The sequence below is a fragment of the Rhineura floridana genome, chromosome 10 (genome assembly GCF_030035675.1).
Source record: "Rhineura floridana isolate rRhiFlo1 chromosome 10, rRhiFlo1.hap2, whole genome shotgun sequence".
NCBI lineage: Eukaryota > Metazoa > Chordata > Lepidosauria > Squamata > Rhineuridae > Rhineura > Rhineura floridana.
The window spans coordinates 13135424-13156231 of record NC_084489.1 but is presented as its reverse complement, the minus strand read 5'-3'; the positions used below and the strand labels follow the sequence as shown (position 1 = coordinate 13156231).

Below are 20808 nucleotides of genomic sequence, written 5' to 3'. Positions count from 1 at the left end.
TCCAGAAGGAGTTTGATGCTCTTTCTTTTAAATTTATAAGGGAAAATGGCAAAGATGTACAGTGAAGGAGACAGCAATCAATGGATTTGACAGGAGGCATTGCAACTCAGCTTGCTTGAACATGCCCTGACTGAATTTACCATAATAGAGGCTCTCTTCTTGCCTCTCCAGAACTTCCCTTCTCAGGTACAGGCAACCATAGCAAATGCTGGATTGTAGGGGTACTTCGTAACAATTGTTAGGATCCATGCCAATGTGACCATTTTTAATTTTATTTTTTGGCAAAACTAGACTCTAATGGAACTAGTCTTTTATTCACTTTCCTCCCTCCTTGCTGTTTGGGATATTCTCTACAGGTCCTGTGTGACAGACATGTGTGAGTGCCCTGTTCATAAGAACTGCTACTGTGAGTCATTCCTCGCCTATGCCAGAGCCTGTCAGAGGGAAGGTCTGAAAGTCCATTGGAAACCTGAGCAAAATTGTGCTGGTAAGTGGGGCATGCTGATTGCTTCCTTGCAACTGCACATGGCAGAACAACAGATTTCACAACATGTGCATGTAACAAAAGCCTGAAGGCTGTTTCTTTGCCCCTTGCTTCTCTGCTTCAAATCTCTCCCCCCGCTTCACCCTAGGGATATAGTTTGCAGTTTGGTGCTGGTTCAAGTTATCATCTCGATGAACTGCAGCTGGTTATGTTCTTTTGTAGTTAGTGCTTCATTATCTTCTGCTTTTCCCATTTTGACCTTTTTCCATTGCCGAAAAATAAGCATTGTTGTGTTTGATATTTCTTTTTTATTATTACTTTAATTTTTTTAAAAAGACTATCATATACATCAACCAAATAATAAACTTAAATTCAAGTAAATAACCAAAGCAATAGCCATTACAAGTACTTCCAATATGTCTAGAAATATCAAGGGCATCCACTGAGTTAACAGATGCAAGAACCAAAAAGACAATAAACTGAGAATTACAAATTCCTCCAGATATACTTAGATGGGATAAAATTCTGAAATGGTTGTTTGCTCTTGTGTAAAATAAACTTCCACCAAATTGCAACAAAACCCTATGGATCTGCCTGGCCTCTTAAGAGTCTTTGATAGTTTAGCTTCTTCAAAATGGCAATAAACAATGCCTTTTAACACAGAATAGAAGCGGTCCAAAGTTTGTTCCAAAGACCAGGATCCACCTCCTCTCCAATATCTCTCTCCAAAAGGCCAAAAGGAAGAAAAAGTAGTCCACAGTAGAATAGAGTAGATTACAGATACCAGGGAGCTAATTTGATGAATCCTTAATCAGTTAATAGAAGTGCCACTAAACTTGTCCATCAGTTGTTGTTCTGACAAAGGGATGGATCGATGTAAAAAGCCTTTGATGCCAAACTGTTAAGGAACACATGAGGAAGGGGTTTGTCACATTGGGAGGAAAGGGATGGGAGGAAGGAGTGTCCATAAAGGAGCCATTGGTTGATACATTGTCTCCAGCTCCACCCAAGTTTTAGTCTGACCCCGAGAAACCATAGAAAGAATGTGCCTTAATTGAAAGGCATCAAAATATAGTTATAAGTGGGGAAAATCCCAACCAACCCTGATTGGGATTTGGTGTAAAGAAGTTTGGCTGGTAACTTGGCCCTCTTATTTTGCAAAATAAAATGATGGAAAACTGATTGCCATTGTTTCATAATCTGGTCTGGGATCAAAATTGGGAGGACTTGAAACAAACAAAAACAGTTGGGAGGGCCATCATTTCAATAGTGGCAACCTTACCTAGTAAGGATAAATTGAGGGAACGCTGGGATCTCAAGACAGATTTGAGGCAGGTACATAATTGAAACTAAACAGTCCAGACAAATTCTGTGAAATACAACCCCCCACACACATATCTCAGGGAAGTTTGGCATACCTTGATACCCAAATGGCACCTAACAATAAGCTGTGTCCTTGGCCCCAAATTCCAAAACATAGCCTCTTGTTTATCAAAATTAATATGAAGCCCAGCCACAGAGCCAAATTCATCAATTTCCTTTCTGACAAATGGAAAGGCTGTTTGGGGATCCAAAAGAAGAACAGCTAGATCATCAGCAACAAGACTAAGGAGCTGCAAATGGCATTTATAATCATAACCCCATATCAATGGGTTCACCCATAGAGATATTGTCAAAGGCTCTAAAGAGAGTATAAATAAGAGGGGAGATGGGCCAACTCTGTCTAGTGCCCTTATATAAAGAAAAAGGCAAACATTTTAGATTATTTGTATGAACTATAGCTCAGAATGGACTATGCAATTTGGTAGTGGCTTGCTTCACTCTCTCACCAATCTGAAACCTACATAACAATTTAAAGAGATATAGCCACTCCAGACAATCAAATGCTTTATAAGTGTCAAAGGTGATCAAAGCTAAGGGCATGAGGAGCAACTATGATGGATAGCATTAAGAATACAACAAATGGAATCAGAGATCTGTCGTCCAGGCACAAAGCCTGCCTGATCCAGAGGAATGTAATTGCCAATACATCTATTAAAGTTAACATTTTTTGGTCCTGATTGAGGAAATGGAATGATAAGACTCAATCAATTCTGTGTCTTTTCCTGGTTTTGGAGCATCACCATCCTTGTCCCCAACCAGGATTTGGGAATGTCCTCCTTGTCTAGTACCCTATTATACAGGGCTGCCAGGCACAGGAGAAGGGTATCCCTCAAATGTTTATATAAATCCCCAGGCAAACTGTCCAGATCAGGAGACTTGTGTCATTTCAGTTTTGAAATTACTGCCTTGATCTCTTCCTCCAAGATCCAATAGTTCCCTGAATTCCCTTGAGAAAGACTGTATGTCAATTTAGTCTAAAAGACCCTTAATCCATTATTTATAATAATGGCCAGCTATTTTTTAATTTGGAAATGAATGAGCCAGGCAATTGCCCATCAGGTGGGCATCTTGCCTCAGGGTTGTCTGTCTGAGGAGTCTTCCCCCCATGCAATTTAATGAGGCTTGCACAGTTGATTTTCCCCTCTAACTCAGCTATGTGATGTAATTTTGAAAGTTGAAAACTGAACCCAATTTATCTTTGAACCTTGAGTGCTGCTGTCTACTGAGTTCTTGACCTAGTTAACCAGTTGAAGTTAACCAACTTATTTTGCTTCCTTCCGCCCTTACCTAAACTTTGATCAGTTTGTCAGCATGCTGGTCGTGAGATACTCTTTGCCTGTCTGATGCGAACTCACAGTTCTTTACTAAAGTCACAGTTTAAAAAAAACAGGTTAAGAGACAGGTTGAGAATGAAACAATGAATTATAATAGCTGCCATCATCACCTCAATGATACAGAAGTTAAAAGGAATACACATTTGAGCTATTCAGATCGAAGATGTCATTCAATAACAATATCGTTATATTCGCTGCTGTTTTTTAAAAATAAATCCAGGATGAGGAAAAGCTGGAGAAGCTCACAGCAAACAAGACTGATCTGCAAGCACAGCAAACCTGTGAACTGGAGGATAGCCCAATGTCCAGTTCAACGATAGCAAATTGCTCACCCACCCTCTGGAGTTGTAGTTTTGCAGCACAGGGAGCTGATTTTGAGTAGAGAAGTAGCAGGCAGGACAAGGATTAAGCACTCCACCCTGACCCAAAGCTGCTTTTTTTTCTTAGCAAAAAGAGCCATTGGGCATATGCATGCAAGATAGCTCTGCCCTATATGCGCAATCTAGCAGTATGCATTATTGCAGCACCTTAATGCCTGCAAGGAGAAAAGTGTGGGTGGCTGCGATCGTTACCAGGTGCTGAAATCCAATGACCAGCTGGCTTACATTCTGCTCTGGAGAGAATACAGGAAGCATGTCTGACAAGCAAGATTCCAGCAACTTTGTACTAGCAAGCCTATTGTAAAACTTTGCTATCAGATGCCTAATTCACTTGTCTAAGCCTGGTGGAAGAACAGAGGGGTGGGTAGAGCAAGGATCACAGAGCTCTAATCCTGAAATATTCTGGTTGATTACTAACTTTTCCTGCAGTGCTTTTAGCTCATAAAGACGCACAGATGCAAGAGATCTGCCTTCAGAGGAAATGAAAAGTGAATGAGACACTGTTGTGTGAATACACTGCTGATCTGCATCTGTTTTACTCATTAAACTGACCAGTCATGCAATCTCCTAATCGTTTAAACCCAAATGCTTGCAATTAAGCAGGAAGGAAAAGAGCAGCTTGGTTCCACTCTGAAAAGTTTTGGTTTTGACTTATTCCACTATGTCCAAACCCTCAAGTGGACTGTGCCATTCCTGGCAAGCCAGGCAAAAGGCTTTAAGCCCTCAGTGTGATGAGGCAGTGATGGTGATACTGCCCCCTTGCCTCTCCAGAAGTGTACAAAGTGACCATGGCAGACTATAGCACAGTCAGAGAATGCTCCTAGGGTGGCCTAGATGAGACACTGTTGGTGAATGCCTTCCCTGCCCAGATGGTGGATGTTTACCCTGTTTTAGATGGGGTTACACTCCCCTTGAAGGAACAGATTCGTAGTCTTGGGGTTCTTTTCAATCCTTCCTTGTCTCTTGAGGCGCAAGTGGCCTCGGTGGCAAGGAATGCGTTCTACCACCTTCGGTTGGTAGCCCAGCTACGCCCCTATCTGGACAGGGATGACCTCGCCTCAGTTGTTCATGCTCTGGTAACTTCTAGGTTGGATTACTGTAATGCGCTCTACGTAGGGCTGCCCTTGAAGACAGTTCGGAAGCTTCAGCTAGTGCAAAACGCAGCAGCCAGACTGCTGACGAGGACCAGCCGGTCAGCGCATATAACACCTGTTCTGGCCCGTTTGCACTGGCTACCCATTTGTTTCCGAGCCAGATTCAAGGTGCTGGTTTTGACCTATAAAGCCTTACACGGTGTGGGACCGCAGTATCTTGTGGAACGCCTCTCCCGCTATGAACCGACCTGGTCACTTCGCTCAGCATCTAAGGCCCTCCTCCGGGTACCAACCCATCAGGAAGCCCGGAGGACAGTTACTCATCTAGGGCCTTTTCTGTAGTGGCCCCCGAACTGTGGAACAGCCTCCCTGAAGAAGTACGCCTGGCGCCGACGCTTCTATCTTTTTGGCGCCAGGTTAAGACCTGGCTATGCTCCCAGGCATTTTAAGCGTTTAATGTTATAATTTTAAATCTTTTTTTGTTTGCTGTTTATGTTTACTGTTGGTAGGTTGATTTTATTGTGATATTCTGTATTTTAATCTTTTGTACACCGCCCAGAGAGCCACTCGCTATGGGCGGTTTAAAAATGAAACAAATAAATAATAAATAAAATAATAAATAAATAAATAAAAAGAGATAAGGGGGAAGGGATGTCAGCATGTATAGCTTGCAGTTGCATGACAACATACCTGCTGGAATTCCCCTTTCTATGCAAGTACTGGAAGTGCAGGAGCCCCGTCCACTTTTTCATCTGGTCACCCTAGTCACGGAGCAAGAGAAGACTGTGGCTTCACATTGCGGGTACATTTATGGCCACCAAATACAAATGAGGATAATGCGTAGAAGAGGAAATGACAGCAGGTGTAGATTTTCTTACCCTTGAACAACCAACAGCTCCTGCCAAAATTCCCTCCTCTATTCAATTATTAAAGGTGTGGTGGCAACCTTAAAGCAGGGCTGTTGAACTTAAATTGGTTTCAAACTCAGCAAGCTAAGCAAGACATATCTGGGTTAGAACTTACAAACAATGGAATGGTAGCAGGTGGGACCTGCAACAAAATGTTGCAGTCTGGAGTGCTCCTGTTGATGCCATTCAATTCCTCCTGCAACACAATTGCTAGGGGGCTGAGCAGAAGTCTCACACTCCCAAACTGCAGAGCTATTCCCAGAGGACACCATGCTGGATGGTATCAAAAGTCAGCAAGAGATCAAAGAGAATAAACAGGGTCACACTTCCCTAGTTTCCCACCAGATAAAGGCCATCAACCAGGGCAGCTTCAGTGCCAAAACCAGGCCTGAAGCCAGACTGAAATGGTCCTAATAATCTGTTTCCTCCGATCACACCTAGAGCTGTGTAAACACCACCCTTTTAACCAACTTGCCTGACAGGGAGATATTTGTGACTGGGCAGCAGTTGCCACACTCCTCTGGGTTCAGGGAAGGCATCTTGAGGAGAGGCTGCACCACCATCTCTTCAAAGGCAGCAGGCACCACCCCCTCTTGCGAGAGGCATTTACCACCTCCTGGACCAAGCTAGTCAATTCCGTCTGGCTAGCTGTCACAAGCCAAGATAGAGAATGGTCAAGACCACAAGTGGTTAGTCAAACCCCTTCAAGTACCTGGTCCACATCCTTAGGCTGCAACAACTGAAACTGGTCCCTTCCATTCAATTTGACCAGATGGTGCTCTGGACACCTCCTCTAGAATTGTATCAACAGTTCTTACCTGTTTTAATTTCTTCATGACAGGCTAATACTAAAGGCACAGCAGCAGAACCAATAAAAAAAGGTGACAAACATGCCATATAATGTTTGAAGTGGATGTGTAGCAGACAGATGTGTGTGTTTAAAAAAACTCTTGCAGGTCTTGGTCCTGTGACTTCATTTGTCCTCCTCTAACCACACACCCACTTATCACCACCTTCTCCCATCTGTGGCTAGACTGATTTATAAAAGAAGCAGTTGCCATTGTAAAATAAACTACCTCTAAGCATGGACACAGTCCCTTTCCTTCACCATGGAGTAGCTGCAGCCAGTCCCCACACACGTGGAAATAAGGTGTAGAGCTTCTTATAAGGATGTCATATTGTCCTGAACCCTGGCACAATCTTTCCCCACTACCACCAAAAAAGCGCATTGGCCCTATCTCCCTTGGCCACATTCTGAGACCAAGCCCTAGCTTATTTTTTGAAACGTTGGAAGCTCCTGGGTTGCAGTGCTTTCCCCACACCACTATTAACCATTATGCTGGGACTTTATATCCAGTTACCAACTCATTTGGTGGATAACGAGAAGGCATTACCCTCTGTTTTCCAAGAGCCCATTTGTGTCTAGGGCAGGTTTGATGGATCAATCCACCTAATTCTAACTTTCATGCATGTTCCTTTTAAAGTCTGCCTTACATTAATCTGGTTTCTACATTAATTTGTCATTTTTAAGTAAAGACTTCCACACAAAATTCTAATTGGGGTCAAAGTTACAAAATGGTTCAAGGGCTACTTAAAATTTTTTTTTAAAACAGTTAATAGGGCTTCCCAAGCCTTGGGAGCAAGTCATTTTCCCCCCATACAATCTGCTCTGGAGGGACAAGATGTCATCGTGTTCCACTGCTCCCAGGGGTATTTGTGGCTCCAGTTTCAGGTAACACAGCAATAACTGTGCTTTCTAGTTATTTAGAGTGGCTATTGACCATTTTTAAAGTGTTTTTTTTAAAAGGTAACCCTAGGGCCACCTGATACAAATTTGTTCTGGTGTGGATTCCTAAGGAGAATCACATTCCAATCCACACAATAGTCCAGGAGGTGTGGATCAGGTGAATTTGGTTGGGAGCATGGATGCAGCCATTGCCTTGAGCATCCCTGTTTTTGTCCCCCTTGAAATTCACCTCTGATTTGTTGCCAGGTTGCCCAGTCCTTGCTACATCCCCAGAGTGTTCACATCCACTTAATTCTAAGTGATGGTTTTTATGGCAAACAATTGTCTTGAGTTCTTTATAATGCAGGGTGCACTTCCGAAACATAATTGTTTTCCTTGTTGATGGCTTTATTTTTACATGTCACTTTCTAAGGGGTTGCGACCTAGGCACTCACAGAAAAGAATTTATGGTTATTAGGAAAGATGAGGAAAAAGATGTATCTTTTGCTGCTCCAGAAGTTATTTCCTTGAGGTCTGTATTAGTAATTATATGTGGCACAAGGTCCACTAATTCCCTTAGCAACCTTTTAGGTAGAAGCCACATTAGCAGATAAGGGTGAATGACAGAGCTAAAAATGGCTGGCTCTGAAAGTTGTGATCATTCTTTATAATGGAGAAGAACAATCTAAGGGAAGTGATTCCAAGTATGATTCTAGTCTCGAGCATCATTAATGGAATTCATATCTCTCTCACCCTCCCTCCCATTTCTGATTTATTGACCCTTACCTTTAATAGCAAAGCACGGGAAATTGAATTAAATAGATTACAGGAGAAATAAAGTGCCCACTTGTACCTTACACTGGGGTAATAGCCAGGGCCGGATTAAGCTGAGGAGGGCCCCTAGGCTGATTGGTGTTTGGGGGGCCCTTCTCCCTACCTTTCTGCTTTTTTTGCGGCTGCGTGCACTCCATGTGCAGGTTTGCCATCAATCAAGATGGCGGCCGAGGTTTCCCTAAGGGGCTGAAGCCTCTGCCGCCATCTTGGTTGATGGCAGCAATGCGCGCATGTAGTACGCATGCGTACCATCAACTAAGATGGCGGCAGAGGCTTCAGCCCCTTAGGGAAACCTCGGCCGCCATCTTGATTGATGGCAAACCACAAAAAACAGGGGTGAAAAAGGTAAGTGAAGCGGGGGGATGGCAGGCAGTTCGGAAGCTTTTGTACCGCAATAATTTTTTTTAGCTTATGCACGGGCCCCCAAGAGCTCCGGGCCTCTAGTCTTCAGCCTACTAAGCCTAATGGATAATCTGGCCCTAATGTATGCATTTACTGAAGTTGCCTCCCCTTTTCTGTAGGTTCTTGGAGCAGAGCTAACATTGAGAACCATGAACAATATACTTCCAAAAAAAATCTGTGGCCTAAAAAATGCAGACGCTTCTGTTCCTAGAGGGCTGTGGCACTTTAAAGGCTAATTCTGGAATAAGCTTTTATGGACCAGCTTTATGAAGTGGTCATCAACACAGTGGAAGCTGGTGTTCATTGGGACTGGTAGGTCAGAAGGGGAGCCAGAGCCAGGGATAGGCAGAGCCACCCTCTGACAGATTATAAACAATAAGGGAGGCAGGTGGGGGTTAGCTAAGAGCAGACTCAGGTTGGTGGGCAGTGTCCGATTTGCCAAAATGAACCAGTCTCCATGGAGTATAGAGAGAAGAAGAAATATGTATATTACAAAGTTAGGCCCAGTGGCCACAGAGTGCAGAGATAACTGTAGATGCCTCACAGTGGTATACAGAACACAAACAAATACAGAAAACAATCAGATGAGTGCAAGATCCAATCAAATATATAACCCACACCAAATGCTGAATAAGCATAGCAAGATCAATAAGATAAATAGAGACTTCCTATAGTGAACTACAAGACTCTTCATTGTAGTGAGCTGGTTATTTCCAGGATTTATTGGGACACAAATACATGGTGTCAGATTTGTTAATAAGTTCAAGGTTGCTCAAGTGATCAAGCCCGTTTGTGACTTTTTGCAACAATAATTAATTATTAATTATTACTTTAATAATAATAAATTGCCTTCAACTTTAAAAATATTGTTAGAAGGATGGGGATGACTAATTGTGTGCTGTTTTGGTGTACTTATGCCTGTTTCCAGAAAGAAGAGACAATTAGAATTATATTGCTTAAAGCATAAAATCTTGACCAGATAACAAACAGCAACACAAAACAAAACTTTTAAAAGAAGAGTAGAAAAATCCTACTGGATGGAAACAAAAAAGCAATTTTTGTACCTAATTTCTCTGTACACAAAAAAATGAGGAAAAACGAGTATAGCCCAAGATTATATTTTTAAAATGTAAATTTGGATCAGAAAGTGTAGAGGAAAGGCATAATTTGGAAGTTTTTGATTAATAATAACTGGAACTTGTAAAGGAAAAATTAGAAGCATACCAGTTTAAATGTCAGCTGTTCTTGTTTTCTTATTTTCTCTTTTCTTATTATTTAACTATTGTTAGTATGGGGAGGGAAAGAACATGCCAGCTGGTTCCACTTCTGAAGTCAGTTAAGGAAATATACATGTGTTGGCTTTTTGGAAGGAACAAAAATAATGCTAAAATATAGGTAGATTGACGTTTGGTACATGATATGAGAAGACTCTGAGGCTGCTTTTGTCTAGCGCCCACCGAGGCCATAGGGTCCCGTCCCCTCACTGAAATTCAGCTTGAAAGGACATTCTATTGTAACAATAGGATAGGTTGTGGTGAGTGTGTGGTGCCTGTGACAGCTTCTTTGGTTTGCAAAAGACACGGGTCTAAAATGGTTTGTGACCCTTGGCCTACTAGATGAAAATCTGTGAGTGTGCTAGCTATCCCAAAGAGAGAATAAAAGCCAGATCACATATTACTTCTGCCAATGGGATGCTGTTGAAAGTACCCTTCCCGTGGTTAATGATCAGGCTTCCTACTGTAATGTTTGGAGGTACTTACCACCTGAGTCATAAAATTATGTAAGTCTCCATGGCTTCTCCTGCATCTGCTGAGGGATGTAGATAGGGGTTGTAAGGACTGGCAACATGACGACTTCCAAACTACATGGTAAACATTTCCAAACATTATGTGTGGGGAGGTGTAGAGTTGCCAGACAGCAGCATCCCAGTGTCAAATGGTTCCTGGCCCTAATTCGAGGGCAAGAGTTCTCCACAGAGTAAGGATAAATAACTGTGCTTCTTCATATCTATATGAAAAGAATGTCCAGGGCATTTTGCAGTAAAACTCATAATTCTGGAGATATCAGTTTATTTTATTTATGTATTTTTATTTAAAATATTTTTATCCATCCCTTCTACCCTATAATAGGGCACTCAGAGCGGTTTACAATAAAATCACACACATGCATAATAAAATTGTTTGTTGTTGTTGTTATGTGCCTTCAAGTCGACTACGACTTATGGCGACCCTATGAATCAGTGACCTCCAAGAGGATCTGTCATGAACCACCCTGTTCAGATCTTGTACATTCAGGTCTGTGGCTTCCTTTATGGAATCAATCCGTCTCTTGTTTGACCTTCCTCTTTTCCTACTCCCTCCTGTTTTTCCCAGCATTATGGTCTTTTCTAGTGAATCATGTCTTCTCATTATGTGTCCAAAGTATGATAACTTCAGTTTCATCATTTTAGCTACTAGTGACAGTTCTGATATAATTTGTTCTAACACCCAATTATTTGTCTTTTTCGCAGTCCATGATAAAAACAAAGCTCTCATCCAGCACCACATTTCAGATGAGTTTATTTTTCTCTTATCCGCCTTTTTCACTGTCCAACTTTCACATCCATACATAGAGATCGGGAATACCATGGTCTGAATGATCCTGACTTTGGTGTTCAGTGATACATCTTTGCATTTGAGGACCTTTTCTAGTTCTCTCACAGCTGCCCTCCCCAGTCCTAGCCTTCTTCTGATTTCTTGACTATTGTCTCCATTTTGGTTAATGACTGTGCCAAGGTATTGATAATCCTTGACAAGTTCAATGTCCTCGTTACCAACTTTGAAGTTGCATAAATCTTCTGTTGTCATTACTTTAGTCTTTTTGACGTTCAGCATAAAAACATTAAAGTAAATTAAAATACAATTAAAATACATAAAATACTATCTATCTATACATATATGCATACATACATACATACACATATATAGGAAAGCCAGTGTGGTATAGTGATTAGAGTGTTGGACTATGGCCTGTGGGACCAGGATTCGAATCCTCACACAGCCATGAAGCTCGCTGGGTGACCTTGGGCCAGTAACTGCCTCTCAGCCTCAGAGGAAGGGAATGGTAAACCACCTCTGAATACCACTTACCATGAAAACCCTATTCATAGGGTCGCCATTATTTATTTATTTATTTATTGCACTTGTATACCGCCCCATAGCTGAAGCTCTCTGGGCGGTTTACAGCAATCAAAAACATTAAAACAAATACACAATTTAAAAACATATTTTAAAAACAATTTAAAACATAATTTTAAAATTCAAAACAATATAAAAACAATTTAAAAACACATGCTAAAATGCCTGGGAGAAGAGAAAAATCTTGACCTGGCGCCGAAAAAATTAAAAGTGTTGGTGCCAGGTGCACCTCGTCAATAACATCATTCCATAATTTGGGGGCCACCACTGAGAAGGCCCTCTCCCTTGTTGCCACCCTCCGAGCTTCCCTAGGAGTAGGCACCCAGAGGAGTACCTTTGATCTTGAACGTAGTGTACAGGTGGGTTCGTATCGGAGAGGCGTTCCATCAGGTATTGTGGTCCCAAGCCGTGTAAGGCTTTATAGGTCAAAACCAGCACCTTGAATCGAGCTCGGAAACATACAGGCAGCCAATGCAAGCGGGCCAGAATCGGTTTTATATGTTCAGACCGTCTGGTCCCTGTTACCAATCTGGCCGCTGCATTTTGCACAAGCTGCAGTTTCTGAACCGTCTTCAAAGGCAGCCCTACGTAGAGTGTATTGCAGTAATCTAATCTGGAGGTTACCAGAGCATGGACAACTGAAGCCAGGTTATCCCTGTCCAGATAGGGATGTAGTTGGGCCACCAACCGAAGTTGGTAGAAGGCACTCCGTGCCACCGAGGCTACCTGAGCCTCAAGTGACAGAGATGGTTCTAGGAGAACCCCCAAGCTACAAACCTGCTCCTTCAGGGGGAGTGCAACCCCATCCAGGACAGGTTGAACATCCACCATCTGGTCAGAAGAACCACCCACTAACAGCATCTCAGTCTTGTCTGGATTGAGCCTCAGTTTGTTAGCTCTCATCCAGTCCATTGTCACAGCCAGGCACCGGTTCAGCACATTGACAGCCTCACCTGAAGAAGATGAAAAGGAGAAATAGAGCTGCGTGTCATCAGCATACTGATGGCAACGCACTCCAAAGCTCTGGATGACCGCACCCAGCGGTTTCATGTAGATATTGAACAGCATGGGGGACAGAATTGACCCCTGCGGAACCCCATACTGGAGAGTCCAGGGTGCCGAGTAATGTTCCCCAAGCACCACCTTCTGGAGGTGACCTGCCAAGTAGGAGTGGAACCACCGCAATGCAGTACCTCCCACTCCCAATTCAGCTAGTCTCCCCAGAAGGATACCATGGTCGATGGTATCGAAAGCCGCTGAGAGATCAAGGAGAATCAACAGAGTCACACACACCCTGTCTCTCTCCCGACAAAAGGTCATCATACAGGGCGACCAAGGCTGTTTCCGTGCCAAAACCAGGCCTGAAACCCGACTGAAATGGATCCAGATAATCGGTCTCATCCAAGAGTTGGGATCGACTTGAAGGTAGTCCATTTCCATTTTGACACACACACATATATAGGGGAGTGGTACTAAATGGACTAAAAAAGTAAAAAATAAAATAAAAAAGATAAAAACAGTCTCCGGCTCTCTCAGTTGAAAGGTTATTGTAGGAGGTCAACAATATTGTCATTCCTCATTTCAGGAAGGGGAGGTAATTATTGTGATCCCTCTAACCTTACACTTATTTTGTCTGTTGCAAAAGTAGAAGACAACAATAGCTGAAGGTTGAGTATGTTCTGCATAATTCCTCTATCTGTCCATGAACACCTACTGTCTATTCAGTTTCATCGGATGACCCGATTAGCTTTGAGAATGATTTGTTTCCATTCACACTGTGCATTCCAATCGTTATTTGAGAAATCTCTGAAAAGTGGTCCATAATGTCTCCACAAAATATGCCAGCAAAAATTGAATGTTCTCTTTTTAGTAGAAGATGCATTAATATTGTCTACCACATTTTGTCATATATACAGTGTTAAAACAACCGTTCATTTTGTTACATTAATTTTTGGAGAGCAGGAAAGAGCAGCTGACTCAGAAAGGCCTTATATTCAAAGTAGTGGCTCATATCTCTGTGACTAAGTAAATTGACTGTAGTAAGGCTGTGAGCCATTTAAAGCATTTCACCTGTTTCTTTGATACATAACTGTCCATTTGTAATAATAAATAGAGCACCAATGTGCCTTAATATCACAATATATGGGATATTGTAAAACTCATTGGTATAATTCTAAACAATGACATTCCATTTTCTTTGAATTATCTTCCAGCAACCCAATGTAAACATGGTGCGGTCTATGATACCTGTGGTCCTGGATGTGTGAAAACCTGTGACAACTGGAATGAGATTGGTCCCTGCAACAAGCCGTGCATTGCAGGATGCCACTGCCCTGCAAATTTAGTCCACCACAAAGGGAGATGCATCAAGCCCATTCTGTGTCCGCAGCGGTGACATTTGCTTTTATCTACAAGGACTTTGAAATTGATATCTTGGATACCTTTTGAAGCTCACAGCCAGTGAAGGACTGCAAGTTGGTTGGCAGATTTCTCAAAGCACTCACACAAAGAGTGGAAAAATATGTGTGCCTATATATTTATATGTGTATACACAAGTGTGTATGCAGGTATGTGTGTGTTTATATACACACACAGTGTTTGCAGTTGGGTAGACTCTGGACTGTGCAGGATTATGCACCCCCCTCTTTAGGTGGTAATGTGTATGATTTCTCTTAACTCAAAATGTAAGCCAGCCCTGCTGTGTTTGGATAGGTATCTCTTGCTCATTCTAAGTGTGATCCTGGACTTCTGTCCCCAAATCCTGGACCCGATGGCACCACAGTATGTGTGTGTGTATATTTTTTTGTAGGAATTGGATAATAGCCTGTGCATGTGTGCAAGGAGAGCAGATGTCAGGAAGTAAATGGCCATACTGTTGGTATGACAGGATATGAAGCCCAAATCCTTAACCCAACAGCATGATATGTCCATTGAAGCAACAGACCAACCCTTACTTCTCCAGCCCACCCCCTTTTGGTTTAAATGCATACAGGCCCCTAAAATGTGGTAGCACCAATTCTAGATTTAACTATGTATATCCACATACACATACATGTGTGTGCACGTATGAAAATAGGCATCATTTATATAAACCATAGAAGGATGAATTATTATTATTATTTTGCTATAAAGTTTATGTATTACTATTTCTATGATCTTAACCTGTAAGCCATGTGAGTCATTTGTGTAAATAAGCCAGGTGTTTGATGACATGATAGCACCCACCGGAATATTTTGCCAAGCCACCACTTCTTGTGTCCATGGATATGTCCCCAGAGACACAGAAATGTCAGGTAAGGTTACTTTTTAGATTCAGATTTATGGAAACAGGTTTTATGTGAAGTTACGGATGGCTCCAGTTTTCCTTCTCAAACCAGCCTTAGGTTATCATTAAGAACATCTTAATTAAGAAAATAAAGCTGGGCATTGCATGTTATACTACACTGGTTTATTCAGGGACTCCTTTAAACATTACCTTAGCTGGGGATATATTTCAATGAACCCAACCATATGTGTGGGGGCAGAGGGTGTGGTTCCCAACCACAGAATTGGCACCCTGCTGGGAAAGGAAAAGGCAGTCCTTTGGGAAAGATGCACACAACCAGCCCCCACCAACATGGTTGGGTCATTTAAATGATACTTCAGGCATGTGTGAATGAGATCACTTCTGAAACTGACCAGGGAACATTAAAGAAACATCTAGGCCACAATTTAACACCAGTTTAAATATCCTAAAGCCTAGCGAAGAAGGTACTTAGCTCATTAAAATAATGGTCTGGCATTACGTGCACAGGCAGGCTCAGGCATCTCAGAACTGCAGCAATTTCTTTCCAGGTTTTTGGTGTTTTCATCTGAACTGGATAAATTCTGGTTTGCTCAACCAGGATCCCAAACCAGGATCATACTGTGCTTTGGTATTATATTTAAATTGGCTAGATGTTGGGTTATGATCTTCATAATGGGATAAGACCAAGTATTCATTACAACTTTCAAAATGGCTTACCATGGTGGGGTGTTATGTATGTGCAGCAAGGGTTGGCTTAGTGGCAGCTGATCCTCAGGAGCACTGAGGCCCCAACAAGTATCAGAGATAAGCTTGTCTGGAGTGGCTAATAACTAGTACCTCTTTTTCCTCTATATTGCTCAATGGAGAAAAATACAAAAGATCAAGGAAGATATTCCACAGCATAGCAAGTGTCATCTGGCAAGTGTCTTTACATCAGATTATTACATCTGGCATAGACATTACTCCTATAGACATACTCTTCTGGGAATGTGGAGCCATTTTGCTCTCTAGCATGCTGGCATAAGGGGAGAGAGATATCAATCCTGCTTGTTCCACCCTCTCTCTTTACAACCTTTTGTTTTTCTGGACTGATGGCTAGACAACAGCTGAGAAATATGCCCAGCAAGGGCATGTAGTGAATGTAGCAAAAGACTCAAAGCTAAATATATCCATTGCATTTTGATTCCCTAAATATTCCTCAGCTGTTTTCCACAGGCATGTTTTGTGCCAGGTGATAATCATTTCCTACTACCTGAGATGTGAAGATTATTATAATGCTCAAATACACACATCCCATTTTTAAAAAAATTAAATCATGGAGAGCACTTGTGTGCACAGGCTGAATAACAAAAAGAAAAAAGTCTGTTTATTTAAATATTTAAATGCATTTACCTGTATATGATATGTTTGGTATCCACTGAAAATAAATATTAAAGAATTAATGAAACTGCATCAGACTAATGTTATTTTTATTCAGAGAAATATGGTGATTAATGTTAATAAATATTTATTTCTAGAGCTATCCACAGATTAGAAAGTCAAGTGATTAATTGTTAATGAGAGTAATTAATGATATTTGCATAGATTTGTATATTGACAAAAACCTCAGCTTAGCTTGCTTTCTGTGATACACAACAAGTATCTATGGATAATTAACAAATCTATAAGTATTTAACAAATATCTATTACAATTAATTGGTAGATAGAAAAACCTTTATTTTTGTAATAATGCATGAAGAGTGTTCACTAATCCCAAAAGATAAGCTAATGAAACAAAACAGAATTGTGTCAGGCAAGGAAATAACAAAAGGTGTTCAGTTGATATCATAAACAGTTTTGGAATTTGGTTTTAAAAAACTAATTAAATGTTGTTTCAGTTGAACAGGTTTGCTTCATTATAAACTTATTTATTATTTTGAAATGCATAAAGAAAAAAAAGTTGCTCTGTGATTTTCTGCGCAATGCTTGCAAGAGCTTTCCCTGCTGGCATATGTGAAGGTCATCACATGGACTTCCCCAATATGACCATGGGCTTCTGATGAGACTGAGCAGGGCAGGAAACAGCCATGTTGCAAAAGACCCAAGCAAAATGTATGCACACCTTCTGTCCAGTTAAAATCAATGATACTTAACTGTAAGTGCAGGTGCTCAGATCTCCATGATTTTGATGGAAATTTCCTGGATTGTGTCCAAAGGCTACAAGCCAGAGGTCCACATACACAGTTGAGGACTTTTGCATATATTTGTACTTCAGTAGCCTTCTGCTGATAGATAGCACTTTAGGACCCAACAAGGCAAGACCTGACTGATCTGCTGGACTTTGGATATAACTGTGATACAATTGATGCCCTCATTTCTGCCCATTCATGTTTTGTATTAGAGTTGGGAAACTTGTGGCCTTCTAGTTGTTGTTGTACTACAATTTCCATCATCCTGGACCACAGGCCATGCTGGCTGGGGCTGATAGGAATTAGTCAAAGAACATCTGTAGAGCCACAGATTCCCTATCTGTGAAGCACTCCGTTCCAATTCTGGAAAGTCAGGTAAATATTGTTTTGGATAATAATAGTATGAAAGTAAATGTGCCTTCTAGCTTAGGTTTCCTGGGTCCTTACCACACAGATGCCACTCCACACATGCAAACCGATGGGTGATGACATTTAGGGCAAAAATAACAGAAAGCAGAAAATTTTCACTCTTTTAGATTCTTTCTTAGCCTCTCACCCTTGGTCACCACCATACATTGAGAGGGTAAACATTCATGTTTTCATTTGCGGCTTCCACTGGAGTTGGCCTGCAAACACTTAGGGAAAGGGCTCGTGGCTTTCCCTCTCTACATTTTAAGATGTGGTTTCCTTAATGAATTGTAACATACAAAAACAAGTATGATGATCTGTGCTCACATAGTTTATTCCAACATTCTTATTTTAGAATCCAAAACTCCCCATAGTTCTTGTCATGAGGCAAGGGCAATTTTCTTTAGGCAGGAGAAATTGACATGTTCTTTTTTTTTTCCAGGGACCACAGCTACTGCATTTATTTTTTGGAAAGTTTGTGATGGTCCATGGAAATGTGAGATTCCCAAGACAAGACAGTTCCTCTTTGTCTCATGGTTCTTTATGTGGTGATATTAATTTGATTGGATTTGTTTTATGGATTTATACCCTGCCTGTCCGCACAAACAGTGAGAAGGGAACATTCTCTTGTAAAAGCTTCTGCTTGGCTATATTCAAAAAAATTGCCTGCAAGTAAGTTGGTGCACCATAAGAGCACTTCTGAAGTTTCATGCTATGTGGCAGAGGCCTTGGTCTTGCTGAGACAAGTTTAAGCAATGGAGCCCTTGGGAGGCTAGAAGCTGTGTTGGCCAGGGAACTCATCAGATGATCATTCCACTCTCTTTGAGGAGTTTGTGAGTGTGATAGCAGGAACCGTATGCAGGAAGAAAAGGGGATGAGGTAGGGAGAGAGAGTCTGGTCTGTCATATACTCCTTTGATTGCCAGTGCAGATTCCTGTTTGCTCTTACACTGCTGTCTCTGACATAAACAATAATACTCTGCTATAAAGATATCATCTCACCATTCAACTTCCATTGATCAGGCTAAAGAGGCTCAGCTCTTTCACTCTCTTCTAGCCGGGCCAGCCATAGATCAAATGATGCCCCAGGTGAAGAATGTCCCTTCTATTTGTTTCAACTTCTGAATATATATCATTTTTATTGGATTTGTAGCCACTTCACAACTTTGATACACATTTTGCATGCATGTCTTATCGCTGCCATATAAAACAATAAATTTGCATCCATGGATCTGATCACAATCACAGTATTTGTTGACTGGTCGCTGAGGGTGGAATTCAATGTTGTGTGAGCAGATGTCTGATGGTGCAACAGGACTTTTCTTCTCCTTTCTTTTCCCACCCTGCAATCTCCCATGCCCCAAATATCTGCTATGAAGGTTCTCCCAACCCTCCAGAGCAGGTTTTTTGGGGGTGTAAGGGGCTATGGGGGGGAGAAGAGGGAAGGGAAGCCCCACTGTGCAAGTGGAAGTCTATTTTGCTTGCATCAATTCAATATCACATTGATGTAAATTTTCTTATTTTTCTTAAACTTATGTTAACACAATGCTGGCCACACAGGTCAGTATTTCCTTACATAATATTAATAGCTAATCAAATGAAAACAAATGCAGATTTAATCTGGAGGCTGTAAAAGAAAATATTGCTTATAAATTTGAGACCACACGGGACCTTAAGGGTTTTTAATTATTATTTTTTTGAACATCGTTTCACTTAAGATAAACTGCATCAGGTTAACAGGATGTAAATCTGTACAATTTACTTTGAATGTTGCAAGGTAAAGATATATTTTTCAAATGCTGGTTTCATTACTGGATAGAAAACCCATCAGAAGGGCTTTCCTATCAACCGCTGTTAAGGCAAAGGTGAGCTGCTTCTAAGCTGTCTTAAAAATATCACAGTGAAGATCCACTTACCCATCTCACCCATTTGGATATAAACATGCCTTTTTAAAATTAGTATTTGTTTAAGTTCAAGGCATAGACCAGAGACTGTTGGAATGTGCTTTTTGTAAGCTTCTTTCATCCCATACATATTTCAGTGTTGGAGTGGCTTACTTTGCTTTTGGCAAGGCAGGAGTGCCTTCCTCTACTGATCTTCTCTGTCAGCTAGAACCACTTCATAACAGCTTGGTTTTGAATACTCCTGCACAGAATTGAATTTTGTGTAAGCTGATGTTTGCAGCCAGTTTTTTTAAAAGGTCAAAACATACAAAGGTGTTTGTTTTTGTTTAAAAGAAAGACCATAACTGGCCTTTATCTTTGTTTACTGATTCAGACAAGACACATGTGGATATCATCTGGCAGATGATACACATTGACCAATTCCATTAAATTACAGCCTGAGTCCAATTATTGGTGTGTTCTTCATCTCAGCAGATAATAAACAAGGATTATCTTTTTTTAATCTTCCAAGGCACTGTTCAAGTTTTATAGCTCAGGTTCATTAGCCTTGAACAGATTGTGCATGTGACATGTACCAAACAACAGCATTCACATTTTCTTTTGAAGGCAAGCTTCTTTACCAAAGGATCAGAGGGACTTTTACTCGTCAGAAATAAAGTCATAAAGGAAAAAAAAAAGGAACGGCATGCTTCTAATCCAAGAAATAATTTCACATTGATTTCAGTAAACTGTAGTAAGTCCAAGGCCTTCATTTTGCTGTGGACAAACCATGGTGGTCTTTTTTAATAGTCCAATGCAGACCAGCAAAGATTTTTGTGAGTGGCAAAAGTGACTTTAATTTATAAAGCCAACCAGAACTTTTACAAGTTGTCTCCTTGCTATTGATAGAAGTCCTAATTTTTATGTGCTGTTATGTTGCATCAGTTACAGTACAGAGTTAGAGGAATCAATTTTAGTTTGACTGGTGGTGTTGATGACTTTAAATATGGACCACAGGTTTTCAGCTGTATAAGATGGTTCTGGTAGGTGCCATCAAAGAGCTGCAAAGTTCCTTGTCTCTGATTACTTTGAATAGAAATTAAGCTCCAAAATAATTTTGATATACTATAGAATAGAAATGCTCATTTGTGTAGCAATGTTGAAAAAAAAAACACGCAAACACAATCCAGAATCTTGTCCCCTCCACTTTGAAGTGGCAAAATGTATGTTAATTTCCTTCAGAACTTGGCTGGGTTTATTGGCAAATGGAGAAATCTCTGTATATCATACTGGGAATGAAAGTCATTGAAAAAGTAAAGTCAGGAAAGAAAAAAGAAGCACAT

General features: G+C 41.0%; 1 protein-coding gene across 6 annotated transcripts in view; it reads left to right on the top strand.

Moving 5' to 3' along the window:
- The window catches only part of BMPER (BMP binding endothelial regulator), a 284815-nt gene extending 268395 nt beyond the window's left edge, over nt 1-16420 (top strand). For 5 of the 6 annotated variants that reach the window (XM_061587155.1, XM_061587151.1, XM_061587150.1 and 2 more), the window contains 2 exons: nt 357-487; nt 13935-16420. In XM_061587155.1, coding sequence (XP_061443139.1) covers nt 357-487; nt 13935-14116 — 313 coding nt within the window. In that variant the 3' untranslated portion in view covers nt 14117-16420. Of the gene's footprint in view, nt 1-356; nt 488-13934 lie in introns of those variants that run through there. The other variant, XM_061587154.1, reaches the window with a different exon arrangement.
- Nucleotides 16421-20808: the final 4388 nt, after the last annotated feature.